Raw genomic sequence first — 18674 nt, forward strand, 5'->3', positions numbered from 1 at the left:
GAGGCGGTGACCCCAAGGGTTGAGAAGCGTCTTCTGTCCTATGGGACCCTTACCTGAGCAGTAGGGGGCGCTCTCCACTGAGGCTGCAGAGCCTGCTGGTTCTGCCATAGAGTCGTTGCACAGGGGCAGCACCTGGATCTGGTTTCCTGAAGAAACAACAATGATCAGAAGTCTGGAAGGGTTGAAGAACAGGAAACTGAATTAAGGAAAATAATGACCTACTGATGGAGCCTAAGATGAAGGCTGTGACCCAGCAGTAAAGTTATCATACTCTTAGTGTTCAACTTCTCCCTGGAGAGTTCTGCTTCTGACAGTACCACAATCTCTGTTTTACCCAAGTGTTGCTGTAAGAACGAGTTAAGTAAATTGTGTCCCTAAATTTATCCCTGTGCTGTGCTTAGTTGCTCAGTCATATCCAACTCTTTGTAACCCCTTGGACTGTAGCCCACCAGATTTTTCAGGCAAGAATATTGGAGTGGGTTGCCAAGCCCTCCTCCAGGGGATCTTCCCAACCCAGGGATCAAACCCAGGTCTCCCGCACTGCAGGCGGATTTTTTACCATCTGAGCCACCAGGGAAGCCCAAATCTATCCCTGCTGCTGCTGCTAAGTCGCTTCAGTAGTATCTGACTCTGTGCGACCCCATAGATGGCAGCCCACCAGGCTCTGCCATCCCTGGGATTCTCCAGGCAAGAACACTGGAGTGGGTTGCCATTTCCTTCTCCAGTGTATGAAAGTGAAAAGTGAAAGTGAAGTCGCTCAGTCATGTCCGACTCTAGCAACCCCATGGACTGCAGCCTACCAGGTTCCTCCATCTATGGGATTTTTCTAGGCAAGAGTACTGGAGTGGGGTGCCATTGCCTTCTCCGAAATCTATCCCTAAGTAAAAGCAAAACAAAATTCTTTCTGAAGGATTTCTACAAGTTCTTTAATGTGTATCTTTAAAACAAACACTTATATAAAATAAATCTCATGAAAAATGGAAAGGGAAAAGGAGACATTAGAAAGAATTTCCCAGGGTTTTCAGCTGCTAGAGTTACCTGATGAGAATATATATAGCCACGGTTAAAGTGCTTATGGAATTAATTGACAAAATGTGCATCTTTGCAGAGAAATGATAACAAAAACCAAATACTTCTAGAGCTGAAAAACTTGTTAGTTGCAATTAAGAACTAAAGAATAAGTGTAGCCACACATTAGCTCAACATAAACTAGAAACATCAAAATGCAAAATCAGAGGATATTCTTCAATTAATTCAGGTCACATAGCAAGAGTTCTGGTCATATTGCTATATTGCAGTTTTTCCAAAAAACTTGGTTCACTTCAGTTCAGTCCCTCAGTCATGTCCAACTCTTTGTGACCCAATTAACTGCAGCTTGCCAGGCTTCCCTGTTCATCACCAACTTCTGGAGCTGGCTCAAGCTCATGTCCATCAAGTTGGTGATGCCATCCAACTATCTCATCCTCTGTCATCCCCTTTACCTCCTGCCCTCAATCTTTCCCAGCATCAGGGTCTTTTCCAAAGAGTCGGCTCTTCTCATCAGGTGGCCAAAGTATTGAAGATTCAGCCTCAGTATCAGTCCTTCCAATGAATATTCAGGACTAATTTCCATTAGGATCCACTGGTTTGATCTCCTTGCAGTCCAGGGGACTCTCAAGAGTCTTCTCCAATGCCACAGTTCAAAAGCATCGATTCTTCGGTGCTCAACTTTCTTTATGGTCCAACTCTCACATCCATACATAACTACTGGAAAAATCACAGATTTGACTAGATGGACCTTTGTCAGCAAAGTAATGTCTCTGCTTTTTAATATGCTGTCTAGGTTGGTCATAGCTTTTCTTCCAAGGAGAAAGCATCATTTAATTTCATGGCTGCAGTCACCATCTGCAGTGATTTTGGAGCCCAAGAAAATAGTGTGTCACTGTTTCCATTGTTTCCCCGTCTATTTGCCATGAAATGATAGGACCGGATACCATGATCTTTGTTTTTTGAATGTTGAGTTTTAAGCCAGCATTTTCACTCTCCTCATTCACTTTCATCAAGAGGCTCTTCAGTTCCTGTTCGCTTTCTGCCATAAAGGTGGTGTCATAAGCATATCTGAGATTATTGATATTTCTCCTGACAATCTTGATTTCAGCTTGTGTTTCATCCAGTCCAGCATTTCACTTGATGTACTCTGAGTACAAGTTCAATAAGCAGGGTGACTATATACAGTCTTGACATACTCCTTTCCCAATTTGAAAACAGTCTGTTGTTCCATGTCCAATTCTAACTGTTGCTTCTTGACCTGCACACAGATTTATCAGGAGGCAGATAGGTGGTCTAGTATTTCCATTTCTTTAAAAATTTTCCACACATTGTTGTGGTGCACAAAGTCAAAGGCTTTGTCATAGTCAATAAAGCAGAAGTAGAGGTTTTTCTGGAACTCTTTTGCTTTTTCTGTGATCCAACGGATGTTGGCAATTTGATCAACATGAAAAGGTAAAACTTAGTAGCTGAAGAAAAAAAATATGTACTTAATTTTGCTTATGACTTTGGGTCATTAATCAGAAAAAACTCAGTTTGGCAGTCTTTCGGTGGGGTCTTTCAGTGCTGCAATTAGATGTCACCTGGAGCTGAAGTCATTTAAAGACTTGACTGAACTCTGGTTCCATAAGGAAATTCCCAGAACTGTTCTAAGGATAAAGGAACATCATGTCTTCAACTGAATTCAGAAAGAATTTACATAGTCAGGAAGAAATGGGGCAGAAAGGGAACAGAGAAGGAAGGACACACACAGATTAAAGCAAAATATTGATATTAACATTTGGAAACCCACGTAAAGCTCATAAAGGAATTTTTATATTGTTTTCCCAACATTTTTATGTCTCAATGTACATCAAAATTGAAAGAATTAAAAGATGAAAACAAGTCAAAGAGAATTCATTGCCAGGACACTTTCAAAAAAACACTCATAACATCAAAAACAAAATACCTAGGAGAAATCCTAATAGAAGATGGGCAAAACCTCTGAAATTCAGGATCTAACTGAATGGAGGGATGTATTATGTCAATGATTTGGAAAACTCAACATTGTCAATGTCAATCATCCTCAAATGTCTGTGTCTACTCTCAAATTTTTAAATCTAATCTCAATGACACCCTTAAGCTTTTCTTTTGGTTAAAATGACAAGCTGATTTCTAAATTCATACAAAATACAAGCAACCAAGAATGAACAGCACAGTTGGTAAGAAAAGCAACGATATTAGAGGAGTTAATATAAAGTAACTCTTGTAAATAAAAATTATTCGGGCTAACTACAAAGTTTGAAATTCAGGGAGATAGTAAAGGACAGGGAAGCCTGGTGTGCTGTAGTCCATGGGGTCACAAAGAGTCAGACATGACTTAGCGATTGAATGACAACAACTCCGAAGTTATGATAATTAAGAAAATGCAGTATTGGTGCAAGGATAGACAAATGATAACATGGAACAGAATAGAGAGTCTCAGATAAGACAGACATACTTGCCCTTCTGCTTATGACGAAGGCAGCACTGCAGTGGGGAAGAGTCTTTTCAGAAAAAGATTCTGAGTCAACTGGATGTCTATATGAAACCTGATCCTTATCTTACACAGATATCAATCCCAGAAGGAATGCACAATAATATGCAAGAGAAATATAGTAAAATTTCCATAAGATACTCTTAGAGAATGTTTTTAAGATCTTCGAGTAGGCAAAAAAAATTTTAAAGGATATAAGAAGCATTAAATGTACAGAAAAATGTTGGTAAGTTATATTTACATAAGAGTAAGAAATGAGTTCATCAAAGGACACCATTTGATTAAGAAAATAAAAATAAAAGACCAAGGGTTAAACATGAAAAATAAGTAACACATATTTGCATCCAAAGACATTGTCATGGTAAGTTGTAATATCATATTTTAAATAGTCAAGAACTGGAAATAACTCAGATTTATACTGTCAGTAGAATGGGTCAGTACATGGCCATGTGATCATTCAAAGCATACTCTACAGTAATAAAAAAAATAAAGTGCTACAATATACAACATCATGTGTGAATCCCAAACATAATTTTGAGTCTATGAAATTAGATACAAAAGATGAAACATATGGCATCATTTTATATAAAGTTCAAACATTGATAAAACTCTACGTTAGTAGAAGTTCAGTAAGCGCTTTTCCCTGTCGAGGAGAGGGGACAACAGTGACTGTGGTGCTGGGGACATTGTCTTTGTTGCTCTGGGTTGGGGTTCATACTGAGGTCTATACTTACTGCTCCTACATTGTTTTCTATGATTTTATGTAAGCAACAATGTTGCTTAAAAATATATTATTCCCCTTCACACTTCTTGCCCTGACCTGAAAAATGAATGAACAATGAGAAGATCCATACGTCACCACAAAATCTCTGACTCTGAAGCCCATTTAACCTCACTGTCTACTCTTGGAGACATTTCACTCCAGGAGCATCCTGTGTACCAGTAACCCTTTCCTCTCTCTTACCTGAGCAGATTACAGAGGCTGTGTTGCCATGGAAACAGTCAGGACCACCCAGGGCAGTCACAGGACAACTCCACAGGAAGGACTCAGCCCCGGAGCAGTGAAATCGGGCTGTTAGGATCTGATCACCTCCTTCCACCAAGTGTGGTCCTCTGGGGGTGGAGATGGCAACTCCACAGCCAAGCTGATGACAGACAACATTGGCATTGGCCAGACTCCAGTGGGAGGCACAGAGCGCTCTCCATCGTCCAGAAAACTTCATCTCCACCTGCCCCTCACACTGAGAGGAGCCGTTTGTCATGAGCCGGACTTCTGAGTATGCTGGTAGAAGAAGACAGAGTTTCAGCAAAATCACATGACTTTCTCACCTGAACAGGGTGTTCACAGAGCTGAAAGGCCTGACCTGCATCTCACCTGAACAGACAACCTGAGCAGCTCCACTGTGGTGACAAGTGCCCCCTGGACAGGGCACTCTGAGGCAGACCGAGAGCTCAGGCTCCTCCCCCTCACACCTGAACTCTTCAGCCCAGACCCGGGCACTGGACTCTCTGAAGAGCTCATGTCCCTGGACAGACACAGCCTTGCCACAACCCAGCTCTGCACAGATGACCTGGGCAGTGGGGAGTGTGAAGTTCCCATCAGACACTGGGATCCAGGCTTCTCCAGAATACACTTCTACTTGCCCTGAGCAGGGTTCATCCCCTCCAGCCAGACGCACAAATCCTAAGAGGAAACAACAAAACCAGTGAGTGTTCCTGGTACTGACTTGGCAACTGGAAACCGCACATCACAGGCAGTGGAGTGAAAGTTTTTTGTTTTAGGAGTGGAGCATGTAGAGAGTCTTTGACAGTTAGTGTCATAATTGAATTTTCATGAGCAGGTTTCTAAAGAGAAATCCAGGAGGATTACAAGGTCAGTTTGGAATGGTTGAATCCCAAGAATATACACTTTGAGACTGGTTTAAAATGTGAATTCCTTGGTCTAGGAGGCTGGAAACTACAGAGCCCAATTCAGATCATTGGAATGGCTGAATACTGGAAACACATCTTTTAGCATTGGTTGGAGAAGTGAATTTCTCATGTAGCAGCCTAGGACCTACATACAGATCCAAGGACACTGCATAATATTCAGGCACTTAAACTTGAACATAGAGATATGCAGACCAGAAGCCACCCAGAGGGACATGGGCTATGAGATTAGAGACCTAGCATCCAGACAAGCTTAGAAGCTTTCATGGGACTTGTGGGGCTAATATTCTGACCAGTTTTCTCTCCCAGAAGCTAGTCCTCAAGTGACCTAGGTTAAGGAAAGTCCTGAGGCTGGATCGATGAGGGCATGCCAACCTGTAGATGGGTGACAGCTCCAGAGAAGAAATATGGACACTATCACTAATTCAAGTTTATGGCATCACATCTTGTCTTTCTGATACTTTCTGATGCCAAAAAATTCCATGAATTCCTTCAGTGACCTCAGTGGGAAGGAAAATGAGTTAAGAAAACTCAGAGAGTCATAGAGAGAGAATCCCAGCCATCTCTCTTGAAATCCTAGGATTTGTCAAAGAATCTGGGGGAGAGTGTGCTCTCAGTGGGAGTTTACCAGATAGCTGAGTTTCCAATCGTCTCCTAGTAAAGATTTTTCTTCTCAAACAGGACTCATAGAAAATGCTAAGGGCTGATAAAAATTGATTTTAGTACTATCATTGTACTAACTCTAACCACAGAAAAATATGCATTCTTCTCAAGCACGCATGGAATAGTCTCCAGGCTAGGTTACAAATAATCCTTAACACATTCAAAAATATTAAAATAATTCCAAGTATCTTACATGACCATAATGGAATGGAACTAAAATTCAATAATGATCACAAAACAGGAATTCATGAATCTATAAAAATTAAACCATACACTCATATTTTAACATTGTTTTCCTATTCCTATAAAGAATGCTATTTAGATAGGAATTGCATTAAATCTATAGATCACTTAGAGAAGCACAGGCATTTTAATAACACTAATTCTTTCAGGCCAGAAACACAGAATGACTTTCCATTGATCATATTGTCTTTAATTTCTTTCATGAATGTTTTACAATTCTAAAAGAAGATGGCATGTTGCCAAAAAGAAGGAGGAAGAACAAGGAGCAGGAGGAGGAAATGAGAAAATAAGCCATAATTTGGAGAGTTTCAAGTTGAAAAAGCCTCAGTATGGATAAACATGCAAATATTTGTGGCAAACACTCGTTGAATAGGTTGTTAGCATACTACATCACCCTCTGCTCCTCCCATCTACCACCTAAACTGTTATCCTTTCTCATTTCTCCCACTTCAGACAAGCAAACACCATTTTAAAAGACACAGATGGATGGAAAAGAAAATCAGAAAGGGTAGCTACTGCTGAAGAAGTAGGATGTAGCTGGGGCATATGACATGCAAGGTGTTATCAAGGAAGTTCTGAAACTAAAGGAGGAAAACCAAAATAAAAGTTCATCATTTGGTCATCAAAGGAACACATTTTGAACTGAATGAAGATAACCCAATGAAAAAACTTTATGTAATTCATCAAGTACAATTCCCTGATTTCTGGGTGTGTTCTGATTATTTACTTCTGAAGTTCTTCCTGGTACAGGACTGCTTAGTGATGCCCAACATCAAACCAAAAAATTATTAGAATTTCCAAAAGAGAGAAATGTAACCCATAACACATTTTTTAAAAACAATCATTTTAAGCAGCTTCAGAAATTACAGAAATAATTGAATTGACTGAAGAGCTCCTTAAACCCCTAATATCAATATGCTTAATGAAGCATAAAAATAAGCAGGGAGAAAAGTAGGAAAGATAAACAAATGAGACTTCTGAAACTGAAAAATATAGTATTGGAATGAACATTTATTTGGATTAATTACACAAGAGACTAGACATTGCAGAATAGAAGAACTGGGAAGTAAAACACAGCAGTGGAGACTATCTAAACTGAACCAAAGAGAGTAAAAAGGCAGAAAAATATGAATGGAAACTCCATGGCATGTAGGATAATATAAAAATATATAAAATATGTGTATTTGGAGATTCAGAATAAGGGACATGCAGAAAAATATTAAGAAAAGATTAACGACATTTTCCCAAAGTTATTGAAAACTGTAAACCCACTGATCCAAAAAGCTAAACAAACCCTAAACAAGATAATGAACTTTACAATGTAATTACTGAAATTCATTGGTAAACAAACAAACAAAAATATGTTAAGAGCAGCCAGGCAAGTTTGACACATTATATACAGGGAACAAAAGGATAAGTATTATTTACTGACTTTTTTTTGGAGGCAATGAAAGTCAGATGACAATGTAAGAGCATATTTAACTCTGGGATTGGGCATTTGTTACCCTAAAATTGAATCAGCTATGAAAATACTTTTCAAAACTGAATGAAAATTAAAATGATTTCAGGTAAATGAGAGATGATAGAATTGGAGGCCACCAGACACACACTACACAAAACTGCCTCAGAAAGTTCTTCAAGCTAAAGGGAGATGACAGCAGATGAAAACATGGATCCTCTCAAAGCTATAGAGACTATGCTAAATGTTGATCCTCTATTAGAAGATTTAAGGCAAAAATATTAGCAACAAACTATAAGATTCATAATAAATTTATAAATAGAATGTATGACAATGACAGCACCAAAGACAGGAACAGGAAAGTGGAAGAAAAGTATAGTGACTGACATTGCAAGTTGTGACACAATATTATTTCAAGGTAAAATGTAATTGAAGATTAATAATTCAACATTGGGCTTTCCCAGTGGTTCAGTGGTGAAGACTCCACCTGACAATGCAGGAGACGTGGGTTCAATCCGTGGTCTAGGAAAATCCCACATACCACAGAGCAACTAAGCCTGTGCACCAGAACTAGTGAGCCTGTACTCTAGAGCCCAGGGGCCACGACTACTGAAGCTTGTGCACCATAGAGCCTGTGCACTACAGCAAGAGAGGCCACTGCAATGAGAAACTCATGCCTGCAACTAGAGAGCAGCCTCTGATCTCCACAACTAGAGAAAAGCCCATGCAGCAGTGAAGACCCAGCCAGCAAAAAATAAAAATTACTTTAGAAAATTTTTAATTAAACATTATAATCACCTAAAAATCTGATATGATTAATAAACCAATACAGTATTTAAATTAAAATGATAAAATATACTCGAAGATTAAAATAAGAACAAAGATAAAACATACAGCAGCTGCTGCTACTACTGCCGTTAAGTCACTTTAGTTGTGTCTGACTCTGTGCGACTCCAGAGATGACAGCCCAACAGGCTCCCCGGTCCCTGGAATTCTCATGGCAAGAACACTGGAGTGGGTTGCCATTTCCTTCTCCAATGTATAAAAGTGAAAAGTGAAAGTGAATTTGCTCAGTCGTGTCCGACTCTTAGTGACCCCGTGGACTGAAGCCTACCAGGCTCCTCTGTCCATGCGACTTTCCGGGAAAGAGTACTGGAGTGTGTTGCCATTGCCTTCTCCGACAAATAGCAGGCAAGTACACTTAAACCCAGTTATATCAATAATAACATTAACTGTAAATAATTAAAGTACTCCAAATAAAAAACAAGATAATCAGACCAGATAAAATGAGACAAAACAATATACTGTCTACAAACTTATATGTGTTTAAATATAAACACAGAAACATATTAAAGAGGTAAAAATTACATACCATGCAAACACAAATCAGAGAAAACTCTATATAATATCTAAATTAATATCATACAAAGTCAGACTATAAGACAAAGAATTCATTCAGAGAAAAAGAAACATTTTATGATAATAAAATCCAAAAGGAATTATATAGTATTGAAATTGGTGGGTTAAAAATAAAGTGATGCTTAGAAGAAAATTTAGAACCTTGATGCTTCCTTGATGACTACATTAGAATAAAAATAGAAACAGAAGGAAATGATCCAAGACTCCACTTCAAGAATCTACAAAAGCAACCACAATCATGACAGAAAAGGAGGAATGAAAACTGAGCATAGAAATCAATTCAGAAGAAAGCAAATACACGATCAAGAAAATCAATACAGTCCATTAGTGATTCTTTTAAAAACAACATTAACACTGATAATCTTCTAGCAAACCAATTAAAAAAAAGAGGGAACACATTAACAGCACCAGTAATAAAAGGAGGAATATCATTGTAGATCTTCCCAACATGTAAAGATATGAGATATGAACCAGTGTTACTAATTTGAAGATTTTTTGTAAAATGGGCCAAGTCCTTAAAAACATGTTACTTGTGAAACACAACTCACCAAAATCTGATCCAAAAAAAGAGAAAAATATGAGTAAACTTATTTGTTAAATAAACAGAATCCATATTATAAAAATTTTTCACTAAGAAAACTGCCAGCTACAAATGCTAGCACTTCCACAGAGCTGAGAAATGACTCCCACAACAGGATAAAGGAAGAGAGGGAGGGAAGGAATGAGGGCAGGAAGGAAATGCAACACAGAGGCTGTGGTGAATGTACAAATTGACCTGCGTCTTTCCAACCCTCCCCTCCTGCAATCCTTGCATCTTCATCCCCTCACCATTTTGCACTTCAGTACTGTAATCCCTGGTGGCTCAGAAGATAATCAAGACTCTGCCTGCAATGCGGGAGACCCAGGTTTGATCCCTGGGTGAGGAAGATCCCCTAGAGAAAGAAATGGCAACCCACTCCAGTATTCGTGCCTGGAGAATCCTATGGTTCATGGGGTCACAAAGAGTAGGACAGGACTGAAGGAACTTGGAACGCTTGCATCACAGTCCTTCACAATTTGTGTGTTCCCTCCCAGATCTTCCACCTGAACCCCATGAAATCTCTTCATTATTTCAAACAAGCTTCTCTACATTTTCCTCTGGTCTTTGTTTCCACTCTAGATTTATCCTAAACACGGTACTTCACTTCCAGCAATCCACTACTGAGGCTGAAATTTCTCTTCCTTACCTGACTCCTAAGGTTGAGCAGAAGAATCCAAGAGTTTTGATTAAAATAATGAAAATACATGCTATTCTAACCTTATTTGTGCTACACCACCACCACTTTGACTTATCTTCACATCATTAAAATATGTCTGAAAATACAGGGGGGAAAAAAAAAAAAAAACAGACCAGGAGGAGGAAACTAGTGACAAAAAGAGAAAAAGAAGGAACCTGGAACCGTTCATAAAAATGTGAGAGTCTAAGTTAGAGCAATGGTAGTTGGGGTGTACAAACCACAATCAGGGTTTGAATATTAGTTCAGATCAATGCAGTTCAGTCGCTCAGTCGTATCCGACTCTTTGCAACCCCATGAATCGCAGCACACCAGGCCTCACTGTCCATCACCAACTCCAAAAGTTCACTCAAACTCACGTCCATCGAGTCAGTGATGCCATCCAGCCATCTCATCCTCTGTCGTCCCCTTCTCCTCCTGCCCCCAATCCCTCCCAGCATCAGAGTCTTTTCCAATGAGTCAACTCTTCGCATGAGGTGGACAATGTATTGGAGTTTCAGCTTTAGCATCAGTCCTTCCAATGAACACCCAGGACTGATCTCCTTTAGAATGGGCTGGTTGGATCTGTTTGTAGTCCAAGGGACTCTCAAGAGTCTTCTCCAACACCACAGTTCAAAAGCATCAATTCTTCGGCGCTCAGCCTTTTTCACAGTCCAACTCTCACATCCATATGTGACCACTGGAAAATCATACCCTTGACTAGATAGACCTTTGTTAAATATCAGAGCACTTCCAATTCTTTACTTCTAAGTATATCTTAACTGGAATTAATAATAAGACATCAGTATTATTAGGATAACATTGGGAGTTCTAATTTCACATAAAGTTTCAACATCACACACTCCATTTTCATTCAGATGCTGATTTATCAAAATATGGTTGAGACACCTGTAGTATTTCCACAAATTTATCTTCAGTTGGAACCATGATTATGACATTGTGACAATGAGGAAGGTTACTCGAGATGCCAGAAAACAGGTCTGTTTAAAACAAAAGTTTCTAACTAAAATTCAAATTCATCTTGAAAATAATTTTTTAATAAGAATGATAAAGAGAATGGAAGAAAACATTTTGAAGAGATGAATAGATTTATGACATAAGTGCTGTAGTGGTTTCACAAATGCATACTTATCAGGCAGTTTTGTATGTCAGACATACCTCAATAAAGTACTTTTTAAAAAGGAAAAGAATTGTTTCCTTAAGGGCATCAACTAGAATCATCAAAGATCTGCTGAAGGTGAGATTAGAAAAGATCACTTTTCCAATGATCTTCCTGTACATAAACACCCAACAGCTGATTGGCCGTGGCTTAAGGACCTACTGCAGATGTCTTCAGGGCTCCCCTGTCCCACCATCCCATTAGACGGGGTGCTACTATCCTAAGACCAGCCCTCTACCTTAGGGAATTCAATGTGATAACTGACAATATCTTCCTCCAGTCCAGTTGTTCTGATGTGATTAATAACCTGGACATCCAATCTGCAATTGTGATAACAACTAGAAGCATCTCTACCAAACACTGTGAGCACCCATTCACACCCTAGTTTCACTGCTGTCTTTCCTGCATCCACCTTGGTATAGGTCAAACACACTTAGGTAGCACTGAGTACTTCTTAGGAGTCACATCAGGTCCTCTTAGCTTCAATTCAGTTCAGTTCAGTTCTTCAGTCATGTCTGACTCTTTGCAACACCATGGACTGCAGCATGCCACGCCTCCCTGTCCATCACCAACTCCCGGGGTTTACTCTATCTCATGTCCATCCAGTCGGTGATGCCATCCAACCACCTCACCCTCTGTAAACCCTTTCTCCTCCCACCTTCAATCTTTCCCAGCATCAGGGTCTTTTCCAATGAAGCGGTTCTTCACATGAAGTCGCCAAAGTACTGGAGTTTCAGCTTCAGCATCAATCCTTCCAATGAACACCCAGGACTGATTTCCTTTAGGAGGGACTGGTTGGATCTCCTTGCAGTCCAAGGGACTCTCAAGAGTCTTCTCCAACACCACAGTTCAAAAGCATCAATTCTTCAGCACTCAGCTTTCTTTATAGTCCAACTCTCACATCCATATAGGACTACTGGAAAAACCATATTTTAACCTGATCAGTCTTTGCTGGCAAAGAAATGTCTCTGCTTTTTAATATGTTGTCTAGGTTGGTCATAGCTTTTCTTCCAAGAAGCAAGCATCTTTTAATTTCATGGCTGCAGTCACCATATGCAGTGATTTTGGAGCCAAAAGAAAAAGAAAAAAAGTCTGCCACAATTTCCACTGTTTCCCCATCTATTTGCCAGAAAGCGATGGGACCAGATGCTATGATCTTAGTTTCTGAATGTTGAGTTTTAAGCCAACTTTTTCACTCTCCTCTTTCACTATCATCAAAGGCTCTTTAGTTCTTTGCTTTTGGCCATAAGTGTGATGTAATCTGCATCTAAGGTTATTGATATTTCTCCCGACAATCTTGATTCCAACTTGTGCTTCATCAGGTCCAACATTTCTCATGATGTACTCTGCATATAAGTTAAATAAGCAGGGTGACAATATACAGCCTTGACATACTCCTTCCCCAATTTGGAACCAGTTTTTGTTCATGTCCAGTTCTAACTGTTGCTTCTTGACCTACATACAGATTTCTCAGGATGCAGGTCAGATGGTCTGGTATTCCCATCTCTTGAAGAACTTTCCAGTTTGTTGTGATCCACACAGTTAAAAGCTATGGCATAGTCAATAAAGTAGAAGTAGATGTTTTTCTGGAACTCTTTTGCATTTTCAGTGATCGAACGGATGTTGGCAATGTAACCTCTGGTTCCTGTTTTTTCTAAATCCAGCTTGAACATCTGGAAGTTCACAGTTCATGGACCACAGCTTTGTCTAACTCAATGAAACTATGATCCATGCCATGTCTTAGTGGAGAGTTCTAACAAGACATGGTCCACTGGAGAAGGAAAGGCAAACCACTTCAGTATTCTTGCCTTGAGAACCCCATGAACTCTTAGCTTCACTGCCTCTTATACATGATGCACTTCAGTTGCTGTGTTGTAAACTTCAAGACTTCATTTTCCTGCTCCCTCAACATCCTTGCAAATTGGTGTGAGCTCCCCACTTGATTCATCAGGTACACCAGTGTGATGAGATTTTCCCTGCCACACGTCCCACTTCTGGCCTCCTCTGACTGTGACCTAGGGACATTTAAATGCACCACTGAATTTCTCTCACACCTTTTCCTTGTGTAACTGCACCATGACTTCGGGTATGGTCACTTGTCCATGGGTCTTCACATGCCCTTGTGGGGTCACCATTGCTTGGTTGAGCCTGTTCTATTGGCACATCACCCTCATACCAACCTGATGGAGTGTGGTGACTCTGACTTTTAGGACCAATGAGGATAATAAACCTTGTTGCCTACAACTCTCCTATGACACCACCCCCCCATCAATGTAACCACACCCTACTGACCATTATGTCAAAGAATACAGAACAATTACCATGCTGAGACTGGTCACAGAGGTCAAATCCAGAAGCTAATCTGTATGAAACTTTTGACCTCACCTCTGCCTCCTGTGACACATCACAAAGACCCTTCACCCAAGTATGTTCTAAAGGCTGTATCCATAATCTCAAGTCATTCTGGTAATAAGACAGAGGCTTTTCCTGCTAGAGATCCCCACACAAACCAGACAGGACTTACCTGAGCAGACCACTCCAGCATCCCAGTCATGCAAATAGCTATCATTACGATAGTCTTTAATATTAGAATGCCTACAGTCACTGACAGTTGATTCTACCCCTTCACATGAAGTATACAAAAGCCAAATGGGGCCAAGTCCTGGCCCAAAATAAGCCCCTCCAGGAAAACCAATGGCAGCTCCACACCCCAGCTGTCTGCACACTACAGATGCATCCTTCAAGGTCCATTCCATATCATCCACTGTGCCCCATTCTCCTTGGTGCTTCACTTCCACTCTCCCCTCACAGCGGTGGGCTCCATCCTTCAGCCTCAGCTCCAGTACTGCAAAAGAGACACAAGACAGGAAAGATTTTAGGAGACTTAGAGTGGTATAATATATAAAACATTAGCTCTCTGAGAAGCAAAACAGTGCATGGGATATAGTATTTCCTGACCTTGTTGTATAAACATTTCCAGCATGGCCAACTCTAAACCCCCAATGTGCCATCACTGACCACGGAGCAGGAAGGGAGGCACCAAGTATTTCTCAGGAGCCTGTAGAACCAGCTCCAGGGACACCACCGAGGACAGGCCTTCAGAGACTCTGGATGCTGCCCTCCCTGTAGATGTGCCCAAAGGTACTTAGGGCCCAGCTTCTCCATCTCAGTTGCTCATGGCCCAGGATCCAGGGAGGAATCCTCCCTCTCCTTCCCTGTCCATAGGAAGCATCTCATCCAGCTCAGAAACAGAGGGCTGGGGTAACAGGCTCTAAAATGTCCTGGTTTTTCCTGCCATCTGGTGTTCATGTGTTTGTGTAATTCCACACTCCAATGTACCTAGTAACACGCATCTAACAAATGGAATTTGACGAACGTGATCAGATGTCACTTTAGTGATTAAGTCATAAGATGACTCTGGTTTGTGCATATAAAAAGGATTTCATTAGTAGGAACATCATAGATGGAGACATTACCAGTGTTCATTTCAGTTCAGTTGCTCAGTCGTGTCTGATTCTCTGAGATCCCATGGACTACAGTACACCAGGCCTCCCTGTCCATCATCAACTCACGGAGTTTACTCAGACTCATATCCATTCAGTCAGTGATGCCATGCAAGCATCTCATCCTCTGTCATCCCCTTCTCCTCCCACCTTCAATCTTTCCCAGCATCAGAAGACTCTATTTTTTATAAAAAAAAAAAAAGAACTAACCAGATATTTTTCAATTCTCTGATAGCTCAGTTGGTAAAGAATCCACCTGCAATGCAGGAGATCCCGGTTCAAATCCTGGGTCAGGAATATCTGCTGGAGAAGGAATAGGCTACCCACTCCAGTCTTCTCTTGGTCTTCTCTTGTGGTTCAGCTGGTAAAGAATCAGTCTGCATGCTGGAGACCTGGGTTTGATCCTTGGGTTGGGAACACCCCCTGGAGAAGGGAAAGACTACCCACTCCACTAAGGCCTGAAGAATTCCATGGACTGTGTACAAAGAGTCAAACATGACTGAGTGACTTTCACTTCTTCAATTCTTCAACCATATATTTTGAAGCTGAATAATAAGTGAGTGGGCTTCCCAGGTGGCGCTAGTGGTAAAGAACCTGTCTGCAAGTGCAGGATATACAAGAGACTCGGGTTCAATCCCGGGGTCTGGAAGATCCCCTGGAGGAGTGCATGGCAACCTACTTCAGTACTTTTGCCTGGAGAATCCTATGGACAGAGGAGCCTGGTGGGCTACAGTCCATAGGGTCACAAAGAGTCAGACATGACTGAGGCGACTTAACATACACAATATGATGAGTAAACTGAAGAATTCAACACAGAGATTCAACAACAGGGAATTGACCAAGGGAAAGAAAAAGAAACAAGAAACAATGTGTTAGAAGAAAGATTAGTTGAAAGCATCCAAATAGAGGAGCCAAAAGAGAATGAAAGGAATATAGAAAGCCAGTAGACACCATAAAGAGAAACAGTGTATGGACTGGAGTCATAGCAGAAGAAGTGAAGGAGAAAAGAATTAAGGGCTGAGGACTTCCCTAGTGGTGTAGTGGTTAAGAATCCACCTGCCAATGTAGGGGACATGGGTTCAATCCCTGGTCCAGGAAGATTCCACATGCCTCAGAGCAACTAAGCCAGTGCGCCACAGCTGCTGAAACGTGTGCACCTAGAGTCTGTGGTCTCCAGCAAGAGAAGCCACTGCAGTGAGAAGCCTGTGCACTGCAGCGAGGAGTAGCCCCTGCATACCACAGCTAGAGAAAGCCCGCATGCAGCAAGGAGACCTAGCACAGCCGAAAATAAATAATTATAAAAAAGAAAGAAAGACAGGCTGCGAATTTCCAAACCTGGGGAAAGGTCTGGACATCTAAGTTCAAGAAGCTAATAAGTCACCCCAAAATTTCAATCCAAAACAACCTTCTCCAAGACTCACAGAGTAAACTGTTCAAATGCAAAGAGAAAGAGAGAATTCTAAAAGTCTGAAGAGAATAAAAAAATGCTGTCACCCAAGACAACTCCCATAAGGAGATCAGCGGATTTGTCCAAAGAAACCTTGCAGACCACGACAGAAGGATTGGTAACATACTCCACCCTCACTCAGGGGAAAGCAGCTCCCAGGGAGTGAGGGACAGGAGAGGGCACGAGAGGAAGTGCTCCCTACAGAGTCATAGCAGATCCTGCTAGGGGAAAGGACCATCCAGGTCCCCAGCACATCAGGAAATGAGTCATGGGAACTGGGGCAGGGACTTGGGAACTTATACACGTGGGGCTGCACATCAACTGATCTTTACAAACAGAGGGACAAGTCGTTCATTGGAAGGACTGATGTAGAAGCTGAAACCAATACTTTGGCCACCTGATGTGAAGAGCTAACACATCTGTAAAGACCCTGAAGCTGGGAAAGAGAGAAGGTGGGAGGAGAAGGGGACGACAGAGGATGAAATGGTTGGATGGCATCACCGACTCAATGGACATGAGTTTGGGTAGACTCCGGGAGTTGGTGATGGACAGGAAGGCCTGGCATGCTTCAGTCCATGGGATCACAGAGTCAAACACCAGTGAGCAATGGAACTGAACTGAACTGAACAGACAAGAGGTCCCCTCTCCTGGATGCAGGCTTCTCTGCTCCCTAATGGACACGTGGTGGGAACACGTAAGGCCAGCAGGCAGAGCCTCTCACAGAGCCCAGTGCTAGGCAGACATGGCAACAAGCAGAGGGGAGCCCGAGAGATGGGGGAGAGGAGCCAGAGAGAGGCAGGCAGGTGTATGATTATCTCTGATCCAGTTACATGCAGCGGCCATGACACCCAGCCCTGTGGACACCCCGTGTGCTTCACAGACCAAGAGACTCACTCCCTGCTCAGCAACTCTGTTCCTCTCACACAGACAGGCTCCACCTTCCCTCACACACACACACACACACACAAACACACACACAAACACACACTCCCCCCACACACACAGCCTCACACACTACTCAAACACTCCTCACTCACCCTCACTCACCCACACTTACTCCTCACACACCTTAATACATCACATGCACACTCTTCACACACTCCACAAACACATAAACTCTTCACACCCATGCACACCCTCACACATACACACCCTCACACACTCACACACACACTTCTTCATACCCTCACACACACACACCCTCACGCACTCCTCACCTGCACACATACACACACAAACACACACACAATCACAGAGCCTACAGGAGCGAAGACACAGGAAACACAGGGACCCAGAGGCAGTGCTCACACACCAGGCACATGGAGCGTGTGGGAACAGCCCAGAGTCCCAGCTGAGCTCAGTCACTGGACCTTCCACACGCTGAGAGCCACTGGGACTCCCAGAAGCTCCCTGAAAACAAGGGAGACCGTGGAGGGGACTTAGGCTGACCCAGCTCAATCCAGACAAAACCTCACAGCTCTGTAAAATCTGCCACTATGACCAATGGACATTCCCCCACCCCCCCATAGGAGAGGAACCAGTATTCACATCAGCATGGTTCTTTTTTGGTCAGAAACACTGAGGCCAGGTTCCACAACTCCAGACACCTTTCCCTTCATCAAGGTGTCCTCTCCCCTGCTGTGAACCAGGACAGAGGGGCAGCTCTTACCTTGACCACCCACCATGGTGCCAAGGAGGAGGACACAGAGTCCCTGCAGGGAGAGGTGTCTGCCCAGAGCCATCCTGACCCCACGTCCTCAGGGTCACAGTCCCAGCTGCAGGATCAGCCTGTGAGCAGGCATCAGGGTGCCAACCGGGGTCTATATAGACCACCCCTTACACCCTCCCTCCTGAGAGCCAATAGCGACACCTCTCACCATTTCAGGCACTATCAGAGGCTGCATCTGCCACTTTCTGAAGCTCAGACACCAATGAGCTTCTGAATCTTCAACATCTCCTTATATGAGCAACACGGTCCTTTGAGCTCCTGCTTCCGTAGTCCTGACAGCTGGGTCCCACCACTGGGACTGGGGTAGA

General features: G+C 42.2%; 1 protein-coding gene across 1 annotated transcript in view; it reads right to left on the reverse strand.

The window, feature by feature from the left end:
* The window catches only part of LOC147372838 (antigen WC1.1-like), a 51515-nt gene extending 33085 nt beyond the window's left edge, over positions 1-18430 (reverse strand). Inside the window, exons 1-5 of the mRNA XM_086402118.1 lie at positions 18307-18430; positions 14212-14532; positions 4917-5225; positions 4506-4823; positions 54-146 (exon numbers count right to left, since the gene is read on the reverse strand). Of these exons, the coding sequence (XP_086258244.1) occupies positions 54-146; positions 4506-4823; positions 4917-5225; positions 14212-14532; positions 18307-18379 (1114 nt within the window). The 5' untranslated portion in view covers positions 18380-18430. The remainder of the gene's footprint in view (positions 1-53; positions 147-4505; positions 4824-4916; positions 5226-14211; positions 14533-18306) is intronic.
* Between the last annotated feature and the right edge of the window lie 244 nt (positions 18431-18674).

This window comes from Bos grunniens, chromosome 5 (assembly GCF_055505025.1).
Source record: "Bos grunniens cultivar Pamir isolate PY7600 chromosome 5, Bosgru_T2T1.0, whole genome shotgun sequence".
Lineage (NCBI taxonomy): Eukaryota > Metazoa > Chordata > Mammalia > Artiodactyla > Bovidae > Bos > Bos grunniens.